This window comes from Vitis riparia, chromosome 4, assembly GCF_004353265.1.
Source record: "Vitis riparia cultivar Riparia Gloire de Montpellier isolate 1030 chromosome 4, EGFV_Vit.rip_1.0, whole genome shotgun sequence".
Taxonomy (NCBI): domain Eukaryota; kingdom Viridiplantae; phylum Streptophyta; class Magnoliopsida; order Vitales; family Vitaceae; genus Vitis; species Vitis riparia.
Genome location: NC_048434.1, coordinates 20,572,234 through 20,586,678, shown reverse-complemented (window position 1 = coordinate 20,586,678; position 14,445 = coordinate 20,572,234). Strand labels below are relative to the sequence as shown.

The 14,445-nt window shown below is 34.6% G+C and overlaps 1 protein-coding gene across 1 annotated transcript; it reads left to right on the top strand.

The window, feature by feature from the left end:
* Positions 1-1,270: 1,270 nt before the first annotated feature.
* On the top strand, positions 1,271-2,287 carry LOC117913311. The gene is made up of 3 exons (XM_034828255.1): positions 1,271-1,508; positions 1,608-1,861; positions 1,922-2,287. Exons 1-3 carry the CDS (start codon positions 1,271-1,273, stop codon positions 2,285-2,287), a joined length of 858 nt encoding a protein of 285 aa, XP_034684146.1.
* The last annotated feature ends 12,158 nt before the right edge of the window (positions 2,288-14,445 follow it).

The window sequence follows — 14,445 nt, the reverse complement described above, 5'->3', positions numbered from 1 at the left end:
TTATTTCTATTCTATCAAAAAAATTCCATATATTTGAAGTAAATTTTTTGCTATCACATGCATTAGATGAAGAACAATAACCACTTGCCATAATTACAATTATTGATAAAAATATTATGCTAAAAATAATAAATGTAAAATTAAAATGTAACAAATAAATAAAAGTAAAGGTGAAGTATGTTACTAAATTGGAGAACCGAAGCAGAAATTCCTTCAAATTTGAACTCTTTGAACCACCAATGCTTGTTTTTCACCATCAATAATATTGAATAATTTGAGACAAAATGCAATAATCGGAAATATTATGGAATGGGAGAGAGCTTAAGGGTTGAAAGAATAGAAAAAAATTGAGGGTATTTAATATTTATAGGGATTTAAATATTAGGATTTAATTTATTTTTTTTTTTATAAATTTCAAGACCGTTCAACGGTCATAATATTGAATTATGAGTGGCAGGCATGTTCAACTGTCACATGACCGTTGAACAACCAGCTCACTTTTATTTTTTTTTCAAAAATCATACAACATTTCTAATATATATATATAAATAATGCAAAATACTTACACAAAAAAGGGCTAGCTCAGTTGGTGGCTAACTCCCTTATGGATCCATAAGGGAAGGGGTTCGAATCCCCTTCCCTTCAAAACTGAAAATTATTTTAATTTTTACCCAAGTCTGCTGAGGCGGTCTGCCAGGCAGCCGACCCGCCCAGCTTGAGGGCCCATGGGCCTTAGATATACAAACGACCCGACCCGTTGACCAGTCAATAGGCTCAGTGGCCTGCCCCGGGCTGGGCCATGAGCCTTACTCCTCCGGGCCGGGCCGCCCGGCCCGGCCTGTTGGAGATCCTTACTTTGGCCAGCCAAAACTACTTGTAGATGAGCCATATCATGTCTCCTGTAACAACTTATTCTGAGCATGGATTGTGTGTGATGTCCCACATCGGATAGGGAAGCAAGTTCCTGGCACTATATATGTAAAGGCTCCTCTTAACCAAGTAGACGCGTTTTAAAGCCGTGAGGGCCCCCTTGGGCCCAAAGCGGACAATATCTACATGGTTGGGAGCGGGTCGTCACGAGTGGTATCAGAGCTTTAGGTTGTGATCTTGATGGGAATTTGTTTAGTTTACCTTTGGGAATAGATGAGTGACGCATTAGTTTAAGTTTCAACTTCATCTAGTCTGATTCCTTTTATTCCTTACAGTTCTAATTTGCTTATTTGACTTCTTAGTGACTAATTTAGTTACACCTGTTGCTTTATAGGACACCATGCCACCAAGGAGACCTGCATCTTCCCAAAACAGTCAGGCTAATGATGATATACCTCCTCCACCTGAGGCTTTGCCCCCTATGAGTACTGAAGGACTTTATAGATATTTAGGGACTTTGGCTGGCTTGGTTGAGCGTCAGGCTAGAGCTACTGGAAGTAATGGTCAAGGACAATCCTCATCTACTAGGAGTAGCTCCTTTGACGAATTTAAGAAGTTGGGTCCCCCTTACTTTTCTGGTACTTCAGATCCAACAAAGGCAGAGGCTTGGATTATGAAAATAGAGAAATTATTTGATGTCATTGATTGTTCTGAGGAGCAAAAAGCCTCTTATGCAGCTTTTATGTTAGATAAAGAGGTAGATCATTGGTGGCGTATGACTAGGAGACTTTTGGAGGATCAGGGACCCATAACATGGAGACAATTTAGGGAGGCTTTCTATAAGAAGTATTTCCCTGACAGTGTTAGACGGCAGAAGATGAGAGAGTTTATTCGTTTGGAACAGGGGGATATGACTGTGGCTCAGTATGAGGCCAAATTTACAGAGTTATCACGTTTTTCCCCACAGTTGATTGCTACAGAGAAGGAAAAGGCATTAAAGTTTCAGGATGGATTGAAGCCTTATTTGAAGAACAAGATATCTATTCTGAAGCTTGGTGTCTATTCAGAGGTTGTTGACAGAGCCCTTATAGCAGAGAAAGATAATGAGGAGCTTCATCAGTATATGGAACAGCAAAGGAAGCGAAATAGGAGTGATGGTACTCATGGTAATCAAGCACAGCGAAGGTCTACATCAGGAAGAAATCAGAATAAAGAGAAAACAGCGCAGAATTTAGATGGAGCTTGTTCTACTTGTGGTAAGAAGCATGGGGGTAGGCCATGCTATAGAGAGACTGGAGCTTGCTTTGGTTGTGGGAAGCAAGGACATTTGATCAGAGATTGTCCAGAGAATAGGAAGTTCATCACTGGGAAACCTAAAGAGGAAAATAAGGAGGATAAACAGAAACCCAAAGCCTAAGGACGGGTGTTTGCTATGACTCATCGAGATGCTCAGGCCACTTCTGATGTGGTGACAGGTACTCTCCGAATCCACACCTTATTTGCTAGAGTTTTGATTGATCCTGGATCAACACACTCTTTTGTTTCAGTATCTTTTGCTGGTTTGTTGGGTATGCCTGTTGCTAGCATGGACTTTGATTTGATTGTTGCTACTCCTGTGGGAGATTCTATTGTGGCCAGTAGAATGCTTAGAAATTGTATTGTGATGATTGGTTATAGGGAAATGCTAGTTGACTTAGTACTCCTTGACCTTCAGGATTTTGATGTGATTTTGGGAATGGATTGGTTAGCTTCCTACCATGCCTTTGTTGATTGTTTTGAGAAAAGGGTGACGTTTAGTATTCCCGGTCAACCTAAGTTTAGTTTTGAAGGGAAGCATGTGGACAGACCACTACGTATGATCTCAGCCTTGCGAGCTAGTAGCTTGCTCAAGAAGGATTGCCAAGGATTTTTGGCTAGTGTGATGAGTAATGAAAGTGATTTGAAGTTGGAAGACATACCTATAGTAAGGGAAGATGTACCCAAGACTGCTTTTCGAACTAGATACGGGCATTATGAGTTTTTGGTTATGCCTTTTAGTTTGACTAATGCACATGCTGTTTTTATGGATTTAATGAATAGGGTATTCAAGCCCTATCTAGATCAGTTTGTGGTGGTTTTTATAGATGACATCTTGGTATACTCAAGAAGTAGAGAGGAGCATGAGGGTCATTTGAGTATTGTATTATAGACCCTCAGAGATAAGCAGTTGTATGCTAAGCTGAAGAAGTGTGAGTTTTGGTTAGACCGAATTTCTTTCCTTGGGCATGTGGTAAGCACTGATGGCATCTCAGTTGACCCTGGAAAAGTAGATGCTGTAACTAATTGGAGAAGACCTAGTACTGTGACTGAGATTCGAAGTTTCTTGGGACTTGCTGGTTACTATAGGCGGTTTATAGAAGGGTTCTCTAAGATTGCCCTACCTTTAACTAAGTTGACACAGAAGGGAGTTAAGTTTGAGTGGTCTAATGATTGTGAATGTAGCTTCCAAGAGTTGAAGAATAGATTAGTGTCAGCTCTTATTTTGACTATCCCTTCAGGTTCAGGAGGATTTGTAGTGTATAGTGATGTCTCTCATCAGGGTTTGGGTTGTGTTCTTATGCAACATAGGAGAGTTGTAGCTTATGCTTCTAGACAGTTGAAGCCTTATGAAAGGAACTACCCTACTCATGATTTGGAGTTAGCTGCTGTGGTTTTTACACTTAAGATTTGGAGACATTTTCTTTTTGGTGAAACTTGCGAGATATTCACAGATCATAAGAGTTTGAAGTATCTATTTTCCCAAAAGGAGTTGAACATGAGACAGAGAAAATGGATAGAACTACTTAAGGACTATGATTGTATTATTCAGTATCATCCTAGGAAGGCGAATATTGTAGCTGATGCCTTGAGTAGGAAGTCAGTTGGTTCTTTAGCAGCTATTAGAGGCTGTCAAAGGCAGTTACTTGAAGAGTTGAGGAGTTTACAAGTCCACTTTCGAGTTATGGGCTTAGGAGCACTTGTAGCAAATTTCATAATACAACCAGACTTAGTTGGGAGAATTAAGACCCTACAAAAGAATGATTCCCAATTAGTGCAAGTTATGGAAGAAGTTAAGAGGGGCAGTAAGCCTAATTTTGTTTTGTCAGGTGATGAGATCTTGAGATTTGGGACTAGACTTTGTGTCCCAAATGATGAAGACTTAAGGAAGAAGCTTTTAGAGGAAGCTCATTGTTCCAAGTTTGCAATCCACCCAGGAGGGACAAAGATGTACAAGGATTTGAGGCAAAACTATTGGTGGTCAGGTATGTAGCGTGATATTGCACAATTTGTGGCTCAGTGTTTAGTGTGTCAACAGGTGAAGGCTGAGCATCAACGACCAGCAGGGTCTTTGCAGCCACTTGCTATTCCTGAATGGAAATGGGAGCATATTACCATGGATTTTGTGATAGGATTGCTAAGAACCTCAGGGGGTAATAATGCTATTTGGGTGATTGTTGATCGGTTGACAAAGTCTGCTCACTTTTTGCCTATGAAGGTCAACTTTTCTTTAGATCGTTTAGTTTCTCTTTATGTGAAGGAGATTGTGAGAATGCATGGAGTACCGGTTTCTATAGTGTTTGACAGAGATCCTCGTTTCACTTCTAGATTCTGGCATATTCTACAAAAAGCTTTGGGCACTAAGTTGAGTTTTAGTACTGCTTTCCATCCTCAAACTGATGGCCAATCAGAAAGGGTAATTCAAGTTTGGGAAAACTTGTTGAGAGCTTGTATTTTGGACCTGCAAGGTAATTGGGATGATCATTTACCTTTAGTAGAGTTTGCCTATAACAATAGTTTTCAAGCTAGCATTGGGATGACACCTTTTGAGGCATTGTATGGTAGAAAATGTCGATCTCATATTTGTTGGAATGATGTTGGAGAAAGGAAACTTTTGGGGCCTGAACTTGTGCAGTTGACTGTTGAAAAAGTTGCTTTGATTAAAGAAAGATTAAAAGCAGCTCAAAGTAGACATAAGAGTTATGCTGATAATCGTAGGCGAGATTTGGAGTTTGAGGTGGGTGATCATGTGTTCTTGAAAGTTTCACCTATGAAGTTTGTGATGAGATTTGGGAGAAAAGGAAAACTTAGTCCTCGTTTTGTGGGTCTGTTTGAAATATTAGAAAGAGTAGGCACTTTGTCATATAAAGTAGCCTTGCCCCCAAGTTTATCTAAGATTCATAATGTTTTCCATGTTTCAACCTTGAGGAAGTATAATTATGATCTCTCTTATGTTGTGGAGTTGGAGCCTATTCAAATTTCTGAGGACTTGACATATGAAGAAGTGCCCGTTCAGATTGTAGATGTAATGGATAAAGTACTATGTCATGCTGTTGTCAAATTGGTAAAGATTCATTGGAGCAACCATAGTGTTCGTGAAGCTACTTGGGAGTTAGAAGAAGAGATGAGAGAAAAACATCCTCAATTATTTCAAGACTCAGGTATGTCAAGTTTAGAAGACTAAAATTTTGTTAAGGAGGGGAGGATGTAACGCCCAAGTATTTTTTTAAGGGTAATTTAGGAAATTACTAATAATAATTCAATTAGTTAATTAATTAATTTAATAAAAAGGAAGATGGGTAAAAGTGTAATTTTACGAATAAATACCCTAGGTATAAATTAGAAATTTTATTCTTTCCGTTCTTTTCTTAATAGAGTTCCTGTTCGTAGAATTCCAGAGAACGTAAGGTTGGAGTCAGATTTCAGGGTTGAAGAACAGATCTCTATAGGTAAGATTCTAATCCCTACTTTAATATTTTAGATTCATTGGTTAATTTCAAGCACATTAGATATATTTTTTTGGAAAACCCCAAATCTAGATTAGGGTTAGATTATTTTTTTTAATTCATTTTAATATCAAATAGTGAAAATTTAAGATTTTGATTTATTATTGGAATTGGGGAAATCTTAAGTTTTTTATTAGAAAAAAAAATTCTGTGAAGATTTCGATTTAGATTAGGGTTAGTTTATTATTATTATTATTATTTTTATTTCGTTTTAATATCAAAATAGTGAAAATTTAAGATTTTGATTTATTGTTGGAAATTGGAAATTCTTAAGCTTTTAGAAAAAAAAAATTGGAAGACGCATGTGCACACTGTGGAATTGGAGAATGGCTTAAGGATAAAAATTAAAAAAAAAATTATTAGAGGACGCATGTGCACACTTGGAGAATGGAAATATATATATATATATATATATATATATATATATATATATATATATATATATATATATATATATATATATATGGGGTGTGGGTGTGTGTACGGATGGAGGGATGAATAGTGTTTGGTAGTTAATGTATATATATGTATATATATTATTATATTGACAATAATGGATAAAGTTTATGTTTGAAAAAAAAAAAAAAAAGAGAATAGAAGTTTTAAATAAAAGAAAGTAAAGTTTTTTTTTGGTATTATAATTATACTAATGATGAGTATAAGTTAATAAATAACATAGAAATTAATTAATGAAATAAATTATAGTTTAATTAAATTAAGTTGTGTCCCAAAAAAAAATAAAAATTATGAATAGATTAAATTGTCTTTCATAATTAAAAATATTAATTTGAATACCTAAAATTTTAGGATTGACAAACCTGTAATTTTAGATAAATAGTAATGGTTATTTCTCTTTTATTTATTAGGTGAAGAGTAGATTTTCAGGATTATTTTTCTCCAAAGTTTTTGAGGACTTCTTTTGAGGTAAGAGAAGTTAATGCAATATTTAAAAAATTAAATTATTTTATATGTTATTTTGAATTGTGGAAAAGAAAATGATATTTTGTTGCCATGCATGGATCAAACTGTTTTGCACTAAATATTATGTTGGAATATTTTGTTTTATTTATGACACAAAATATGGAGATATTATGTTGTGTAAATTTGAATACTTGAACAAAAACATCACTCTAGTTTGTTTGGCCCTTGTCAACGGGATATAATAGTTGACTATTCGGCCATGTCAACGGGATATAATAGTTGACCTTTACATTTCATGGTGGGAATGTAATTGATTTGGACCCCAGCCTCTAGGGGTTTGGTTAGAGGTTACTAGTACTAGTAGTGTTTGGTTCCTTCCACCAGGAACAATTTGAGGCTAGCCACCCATTTGAAAAGTCCCACCTAATTGGGCATTTGATATTTGATAACCAGAGTAATGAAAATTGAATGGATTTGATTGAATCTTATGTGAAAGTGTTTGAATTTGATATGAAAATGGTTGGTTGAATTTTGAATATATAGTATTTTTGAAACTCTGATATTTGATGAGGAAAAAAAAAATGATATCTCCTATTTGAAATGAAAATATTTGATCCATGAACTGCATTAATATTCCTTATTGGGCTGTGAGCTCATTCCCAATTGTTGAAATTTTTTTTCAGATACTCTTAGTTCGGGTGAGGAGTGATGGCTAGGCTGAGGAATGGTCATCATTAGGATTTGACTTAGGATTTTATGTTGGATTTTGTTTTAATTGTTAGTTATGTTCATTTGGATCATTTGGTATTTGGAAGTTATTTGGAAATTGAATTTTGAGGATTTTAGATTTTGTTCCGCTACTCTGAACAGGTATTTGGTAATTGGTAACATTCAGTTACAATATGATTGTTTGGGTCAGATTATACTTTAAGCCTTCGGGTTTGAGGTGTGAAATGACCGTCACGCCCTTGGAGTGGGTTTTGGGGCGTGACAGAGTGGTATCAGAGCCAATCCCCGACCTCGGTGTGGGGGTTTGTTTGGCTCCGTAAGGGGTGTTTGTCGTTTGGCCCCGCAATCCCATGGGACACAACGAGGACGTTGTGTCTGCATAAGGGGGTATTTGTGATGTCCCACATCACATCGGATAGGGAAGCAAGTTCCTGGTGCTATATATGTAGAGACTCCTCTTAACCAAGTAGACGCGTTTTAAAGCCGTGAGGGCCCCCTTGGGCCCAAAGCGGACAATATCTACATGGTTGGGAGCAGGTCGTCACATTGTGCCTCTCCTGTAACAACTTATTCTAAGCATGGATTGTGCCACCATCAAAACTGAGATACTCAATTGATAGCCAAAGCTACACCACTGCATGAGTAAGATGTTCAAGAAAACTATGAACATAGATGAAGAAAAATTAAAAAGAATAGATGAAGAAAAATTAAAAAGAATTTAAAAATACTTTTCAACATGGTTCTTTTATGGAAAAAAATAGTGAAATAAAAAAAAAGATATTTAACTTTACACATTCAAACTGGACTTAATTTGAGAAGGTTACACACAAGAATGTGTTACCATGGTTCAAAGTCGTGGTAGTGTTCATTAACTTGGACGGTCCCGAGGCACATCGGTTTCGATGTCTTAGCTCAATATCGGATGATACACAAAATATGATAATTAATTTTTTTTTAAATTATAAAAATATTATAAAAATTTTTAGAAAGATAAATGTAATTAAATAAGTTTAAAAAAATTATAAAATAAAATTTATTTCACTTTTAACATTACTTAAACAATTATAAAGCCTTTGAAGAAAGCATTTTATAATAATATTTTTACTAAAAGACATAACTCAATCATTAATTCCATTTTTAATTTTGATTAAATGATTTTAATAATGTTAATATAATAAAAAATTAAATGGTTTGAATAGATTGTTAATAAGAAATTAATACACCAAATATGCTACCATTACCATATAAAATAATGCACTACATATCATTTATATCACACTATTAATATATAAAACAATAAATCATTATCATATGAAATAATAGTTTAAAAAATCAGTTAATATATCACGAATATCCTTTCTCCAAATACCCAATTCACACCCACGACCCTTTTTTCAATATCACCAATTCACTCACAAGACTCACCCATACCACAGTGAGATAAGGCAAAAAAAAGTAGAGAGAGAAAGGCAACAACTGTTGTTGCATTCCCAACGGCACCACCGAAGGCGCTCCACATCCATTCTGCAATTAGTGATGCCCTCAACCTCCTCTTCTTATACACCTCCAACACTCATGGTTAGACCGATACCTTTATTCTTTTTCATAATGGGTCATGGGTCTTGGTTGTTGAAAAGTTTTTCCTTTTGAAGGCAATCTCTGATTTTTCAAAGGTTTTTTAGGTTTAGATCTCAATTGTTGTTCATTTGCTATGATTTTGAAGTGGAAAAATGATTTCTTTTGGTAACTCGGAAGGTTTGACCTAGTCAACTCGGAAACCCAAATCAAGTCAACTGAGGTTAAAACGATTCTTGATTTGAGTCTGAGTTTCAGATCGTATCGGGTATTAGGTATCAGACTCTGCACGAAGAGGCTCGAGGTGGATACGGCTCGGCCGATACTTTGAACCGTGTGTGTTACACATGTGTGACACAACTAAGAATTGATAGACTTGTATTTTAAAAATTGTGTCATATGCTCACTATTAAAGGACAATTACAAGGGACATGAAATGTCCCTATAGAGGAGATGGTTGAATGAGCACTTAGGGGTAGACTTCATTAGTGATACAAACTTAAGAAGTCAATACATGAGGATATATGATTGTGCATAGTGTTCCAAATTGTGGTTACAAAGGAAAAGGTAACAGCACAAATGAGGTGAGTTGAAATATTAGAAGTTTGTCTACATTATAATATTAATAGTTCATAAAATTGATGAGTTGATTAATGTGCTTTTAAACAATAAAAAGATAGCTAAATTGTAAGCTCAACTTAAAGGTGTGTTAAGTAAAATTGAAAGCCTTGAAGGAATCCAACTTTTTAGAGTTACTAGCATATTAGAAACTAGACACAACTTGTTGAGAGTGTTTTTCATCGTGACTAAAAAAAGAAAAAAAAGAAGAAGGAGAAATTCTATGTTTTGTGAATTTTAAGTTAGCATAATTGAATTCAAATCGAAATTTCACTTTCCTAAATTTAACTACTATCAACTTTATTGCCAAATCCAAGTAATTTCAATCTCTATTTGGAATCAAAGTTAAAACTTAAATTTAAATTTTACTTTGTAAAATACAATTCAATTCCCGAATAAGAAATCAAATATATCAAAATATAAATATAATGTTGAAATCTTATTTTGTTATATTATCTCATACTTTTAAAGATTCTATCCCAATGAGACTAGTCTCATAGTGATAGTAAAAGTTAAACCATAAATGAAAACATTAAGATGATGTTCGTTTTTTTTTATAGAATAGAAAAAACTAGAATATTTAATTTTTTTTTTATTCAGTTAAAAGTAACATGTTCTATCAATTAACATAACTAAACTGAACATATTAATAACAAATTCATTTTAGTTATGTTAGTTGATATCATCAAATTATTTTTAACTGAATAAAAAAAACCAAAATATTTTGCAAACATCACCTAAAACTAACGTTAGATATATAATAAAAAATGTTTGCATAGAACATTTGAGTGTTACACAACCCCTCAAACACAAGTTAAAGGCTCTTATCGCCTCACATAGACAATGCATGGGAAATTTCGATCAAAAAATCTCTCATAAAAAGACTCTCTATGCTCAGTAGAACAAAAATACTATTGGAAGGTCATCCATGGCATATCTAAGATGTACAAGAGTATGTGCATGAGAAACTGAAAAAGATAAGCCATGAGTCCTTCGGGTACTACCCATATCATGAGCCATGGAAGAAAAAAAAGAAAAAGAAAAGATAAGGACTAGAAAAATGAAAGAAATAGAGAAAACATGAACCAACTTGAGCAAGTAATCAATTAGAAATATCTTGGACTCTATATTGGATGGACGTACGAAGTAAGAAGTATGGGAAAAAAGATAGGTGTTAATTTGAAGCTTTTTAAAATGGTGGCATGCAAATCAAAAGAAAATCATTCAAACATCCATGTCCATTTGAAAGGTCTAAATGGGTGTTCAAGCAACCTTGTATCATTAAAAAAAAAAAAAGTTCAAAGCAAGATCCCATGATATCAATTTATTCTTAATCCTAAAGTATTTTAGATATAGAAAACCCTCCAAGGACTATGATTTTCAAAAGTTTAACTAGCAATCTCGAATAATTTGAATTATTTGGACATGAAAAATCCGTTCACAAGTTTATTATAAAAAAACAAGATAATTTAATTTCTAGAAATCAAAAGACTTTCAAAACTAAAACAAATAAGTCATTTGTATCGGTAGCAAAATTAAAGACATCATTCACCTCTTAAATTCCTTAACTCATCTAATTTTATTATTTTAATTGTGAAACCAATGTTTGGTCAATCTTGATTTTGATGATAACAAAACAAGGTTTAGAACTAATGATTATATTTCAAGTGTGATCAGACAAGACAATTTCCAAAGTGACAATCATAAAGACAAATCAATGCAAAGAGAAATCATTAAGAAGAAAAAGACCTCAAAGAGAAGTGTTTTTCAAGACTTAAGCTTCATAAGATCTCTTTGTTGGTGCATTAGGATTTTATGCATTACATTATTTACTTATGCATCAAAATCATCTAAGAGTTTTTCATTTTTTAAAATTGGATGATTTCATGTTTTCAATTAAAATCTTGTGTCAAATGTTTTCCAAACTTGTTTAAAAATTTTAAGTTGAAAAAGTTGGTTATTGAGCCAAAAACAGCTCAACCAGTTGAACTGGATAAGGAATCGATCGACCCCATCTCAACCGATCGAGGGGTGTAAAAAACATTCTCTCTCTTCCAGAACGGTTTTTTAATTGGTTAAGGTTGAACCTCAACCAGTTAAGCTTTGGTCAAGGGGTGGTCGAGGTCCAACGGTCACCTGCCAAATATTAAATGCTAACAACTAGTCAACCGGTCGACTCCCAACTCGACCTGTCGAACCCCAACTCAACCTGTCGAACCCCCAACGACTAGTTTGACATTTTTCTTTTATAAAAAAACTCTAATCTTCATTGTTTCAAGAGCTTAACTTTCTTTCCTAAACATTTTTTTAATATATTTGAGCCTTGAAAGAGTATTTTTTTAGTGCACCATTCAATCCTAGTTTTCTTTTATTATTTAAGCCTTAAAGTTTTGTACTAGAATTTTGTGAGATCATTTATTATCTTAATTTGTAAATATTTGAGAGGAAGAATCTAAGTGTGAGATATTACTTAGGGATTCTCAAGTGTGGGGTATTACTAGAGGGGTTATTTAAGAGTGAAGTATCTCGTGAGGTTTGTAAAGAGTGCTTGGAGTAAAAAATCCAAGAGGGTAGATTGAAATTATAATTTAATTGTATTGCTTAAAGTCTTGGTTTGGAAGTCTTAAATTAGTGGAATCTCAAGCTTGGGATAGAAGTTAGAGGAGAGTGGATGTAGGTCGAGTTGTGCCGAACTACTATAAAAATATTGTGTTCGCATTCTTTTTTTCTTATTCTTTTACTTTATATGCAATTGTTTTTTTATCGTTTTATTATATATTTGCATATAATTGTCTCTTGCATTCATACAATTTAAATTTGCAAAAAAAGACTATCACCCTATTAGATTGGATTAGCCTCATTTTTCTAACATCAATAAATTAATCTAGGTTCACAAAGTGTGAGAATAGTCGATTTGATTTCATTCAACCCATCTTAAAGTCACTTTTCCTTAGCAAAATTTTAGCCCATTTTTCCCATCAATATTACTCGTGAGACAACTTGGATATAGTATAAAAATTACCTTTCATCTACTTGTTTCAAGAAGGGGATATTCATATTTCTAATATTGCAAGTGATATTGAACGATATACAATTCTAGGCATGGCCAAGGTAACCTTTTTCACTTCTAAAAATTTTAATATTTTTTTTAGAATTGCAAGATTAAAAGAGAAAAAAGAGAGATTTCATCCAATGTGGACAAGTGGGAGATATTAGAATGTAAATATTTTCACCATCCATACGTGAGTTTAAATAAAAAAGAATGAAGAAAATTATCTATTTACTTTGCAATTTTATCTTTCATCAATAATATTGTTTATAAATGGTAAGCCCATTGGTGAGTCAATAATATTTTCTCCATAAGGTTTGAGTTTTTCTATCTCTCTTCTATTTTCTCCCGCTCAAATTCTTCTTGGTGTTCGTTTACACCCTAAATTTGGAGGGTACAGTAATAAGAAACTTTAGCAGTTTCTTCGATAAAAGAAGTTAATAAAATAATTTTGATTAACTTTTTTTTACATAACTTATTCTCATAAGAGATCATAAAATAATTTTTTTCATAGCTTTGGGACATGAAATGTGCTCCATAAAGTTTTTGCCTATAATAAATATTTCATGATAATGATGAAGGTTACATGAATATCAAGTTTACTCATTTACAATAGACATCAACAACAATAATGATAATAATAAGAAAAACAACCACCACGACAATAACAATAATGATAATAATAAAAGTTTTGGTTAGTTAAAATTTCAATTGAGAATGAACTCTAAGTTAGGAATAGATCAATTCAATAGTTAAACGAATAAATTATAATTTTTTATAGGATGTTGAGGTGCATCACCATATAGTGCATCTTTCTCGCCACCTGAATGAAGTTTCTGAAGAAGAGCAGAAAGCGGCCTTGGTTGTTGATTCAGGACTTGGAATGGCCAATTTTCTGGTCCAACAGAAGACTGAGACTCACTGTCACCTTCTCCAGGACTACCATCAACAATATCTCCATAATTTTTTTAAATTGATCAGTTCCACCAGGTCGCAAGCGAGCTAGTTCTAAGTCCACTTGAATATCAAGCCATGACTCGGCCATTGCCCAGCATGCAGACTCCCAGTTCGTACAGATTGGAAGTATGCGCTTTAGGTTACTACACTGGGCAGCATATACGGCTGTTTCGTATTTTCCATCACCTTTCTCGGAAAGTCTCTCTGATGCACAATAGGAAACCCACTTCCAAAGGTGCCACTGGTTACCAATGCCACTTTCAAGTTCAATGGCTTGCAGAGTTCTATCCTTTCCATTCTTCGCCAAGCTTTCAATAGAAGGAAATTGGTCCAACCCTCCAAATGGGCATAGAATTGCAGCTTGCCATGGTTGCAGCATGTTCATGTGTTGGAGCATCGAGATCCAAGTGATGGACAGTGTTTGAATTGGAGACACCTTTCTTAAGTAACCGTTGAGTACGATGCCAAATTCCAGAGCTGGGAAGGTACGTACCAACATGAGAACCCCACACCTTGTTTTCCAAATCAAGGGCTTTAGAGGCCAAACCTTATAGCCACTGAACTATCCGAAGACATAGTTGGGCTGTATGATCATAAGCAACAAATTGGCAAGCCTCCAAATGTGAAGTTGTTGGGAACAGGACTAATTCTTCAGGAAGTTCTTCATTTCCTTTTCCATGTAAGTGCCACAAAAGAGACCAGGAAGTAGCCTCATCAAGCAAGAGCAGAGCCTGCTGCCTCATCAATTTGTCCTTGACAACCTGATGCCATGTGGTGGGACCATATCTAATTGACTCTGCAGCATTTCGGGAAGATGTCTCAAATTGTAATATCGGATCAGGGATAGATAACAACCCTGGACAAAAACCAGCGAGCTACTCCTCTACTCTTCTTCTCTTGCTGCTCTCTTTTTCTTCTGTTACC

What these genes read in the sequence shown, in the direction of transcription:
- LOC117913311 (XM_034828255.1), top strand. Translation starts at nt 1,271, where the DNA reads ATGCCACCAAGGAGACCTGCATCTTCCCAAAACAGTCAGGCTAATGAT. An exon ending in GGGTCCCCCTTACTTTTCTG is followed by an intron (nt 1,509 to 1,607) that starts GTACTTCAGATC and finishes CCTCTTATGCAG; the next exon opens with CTTTTATGTTAGATAAAGAG. An exon ending in TTGCTACAGAGAAGGAAAAG is followed by an intron (nt 1,862 to 1,921) that starts GCATTAAAGTTT and finishes TCTATTCTGAAG; the next exon opens with CTTGGTGTCTATTCAGAGGT.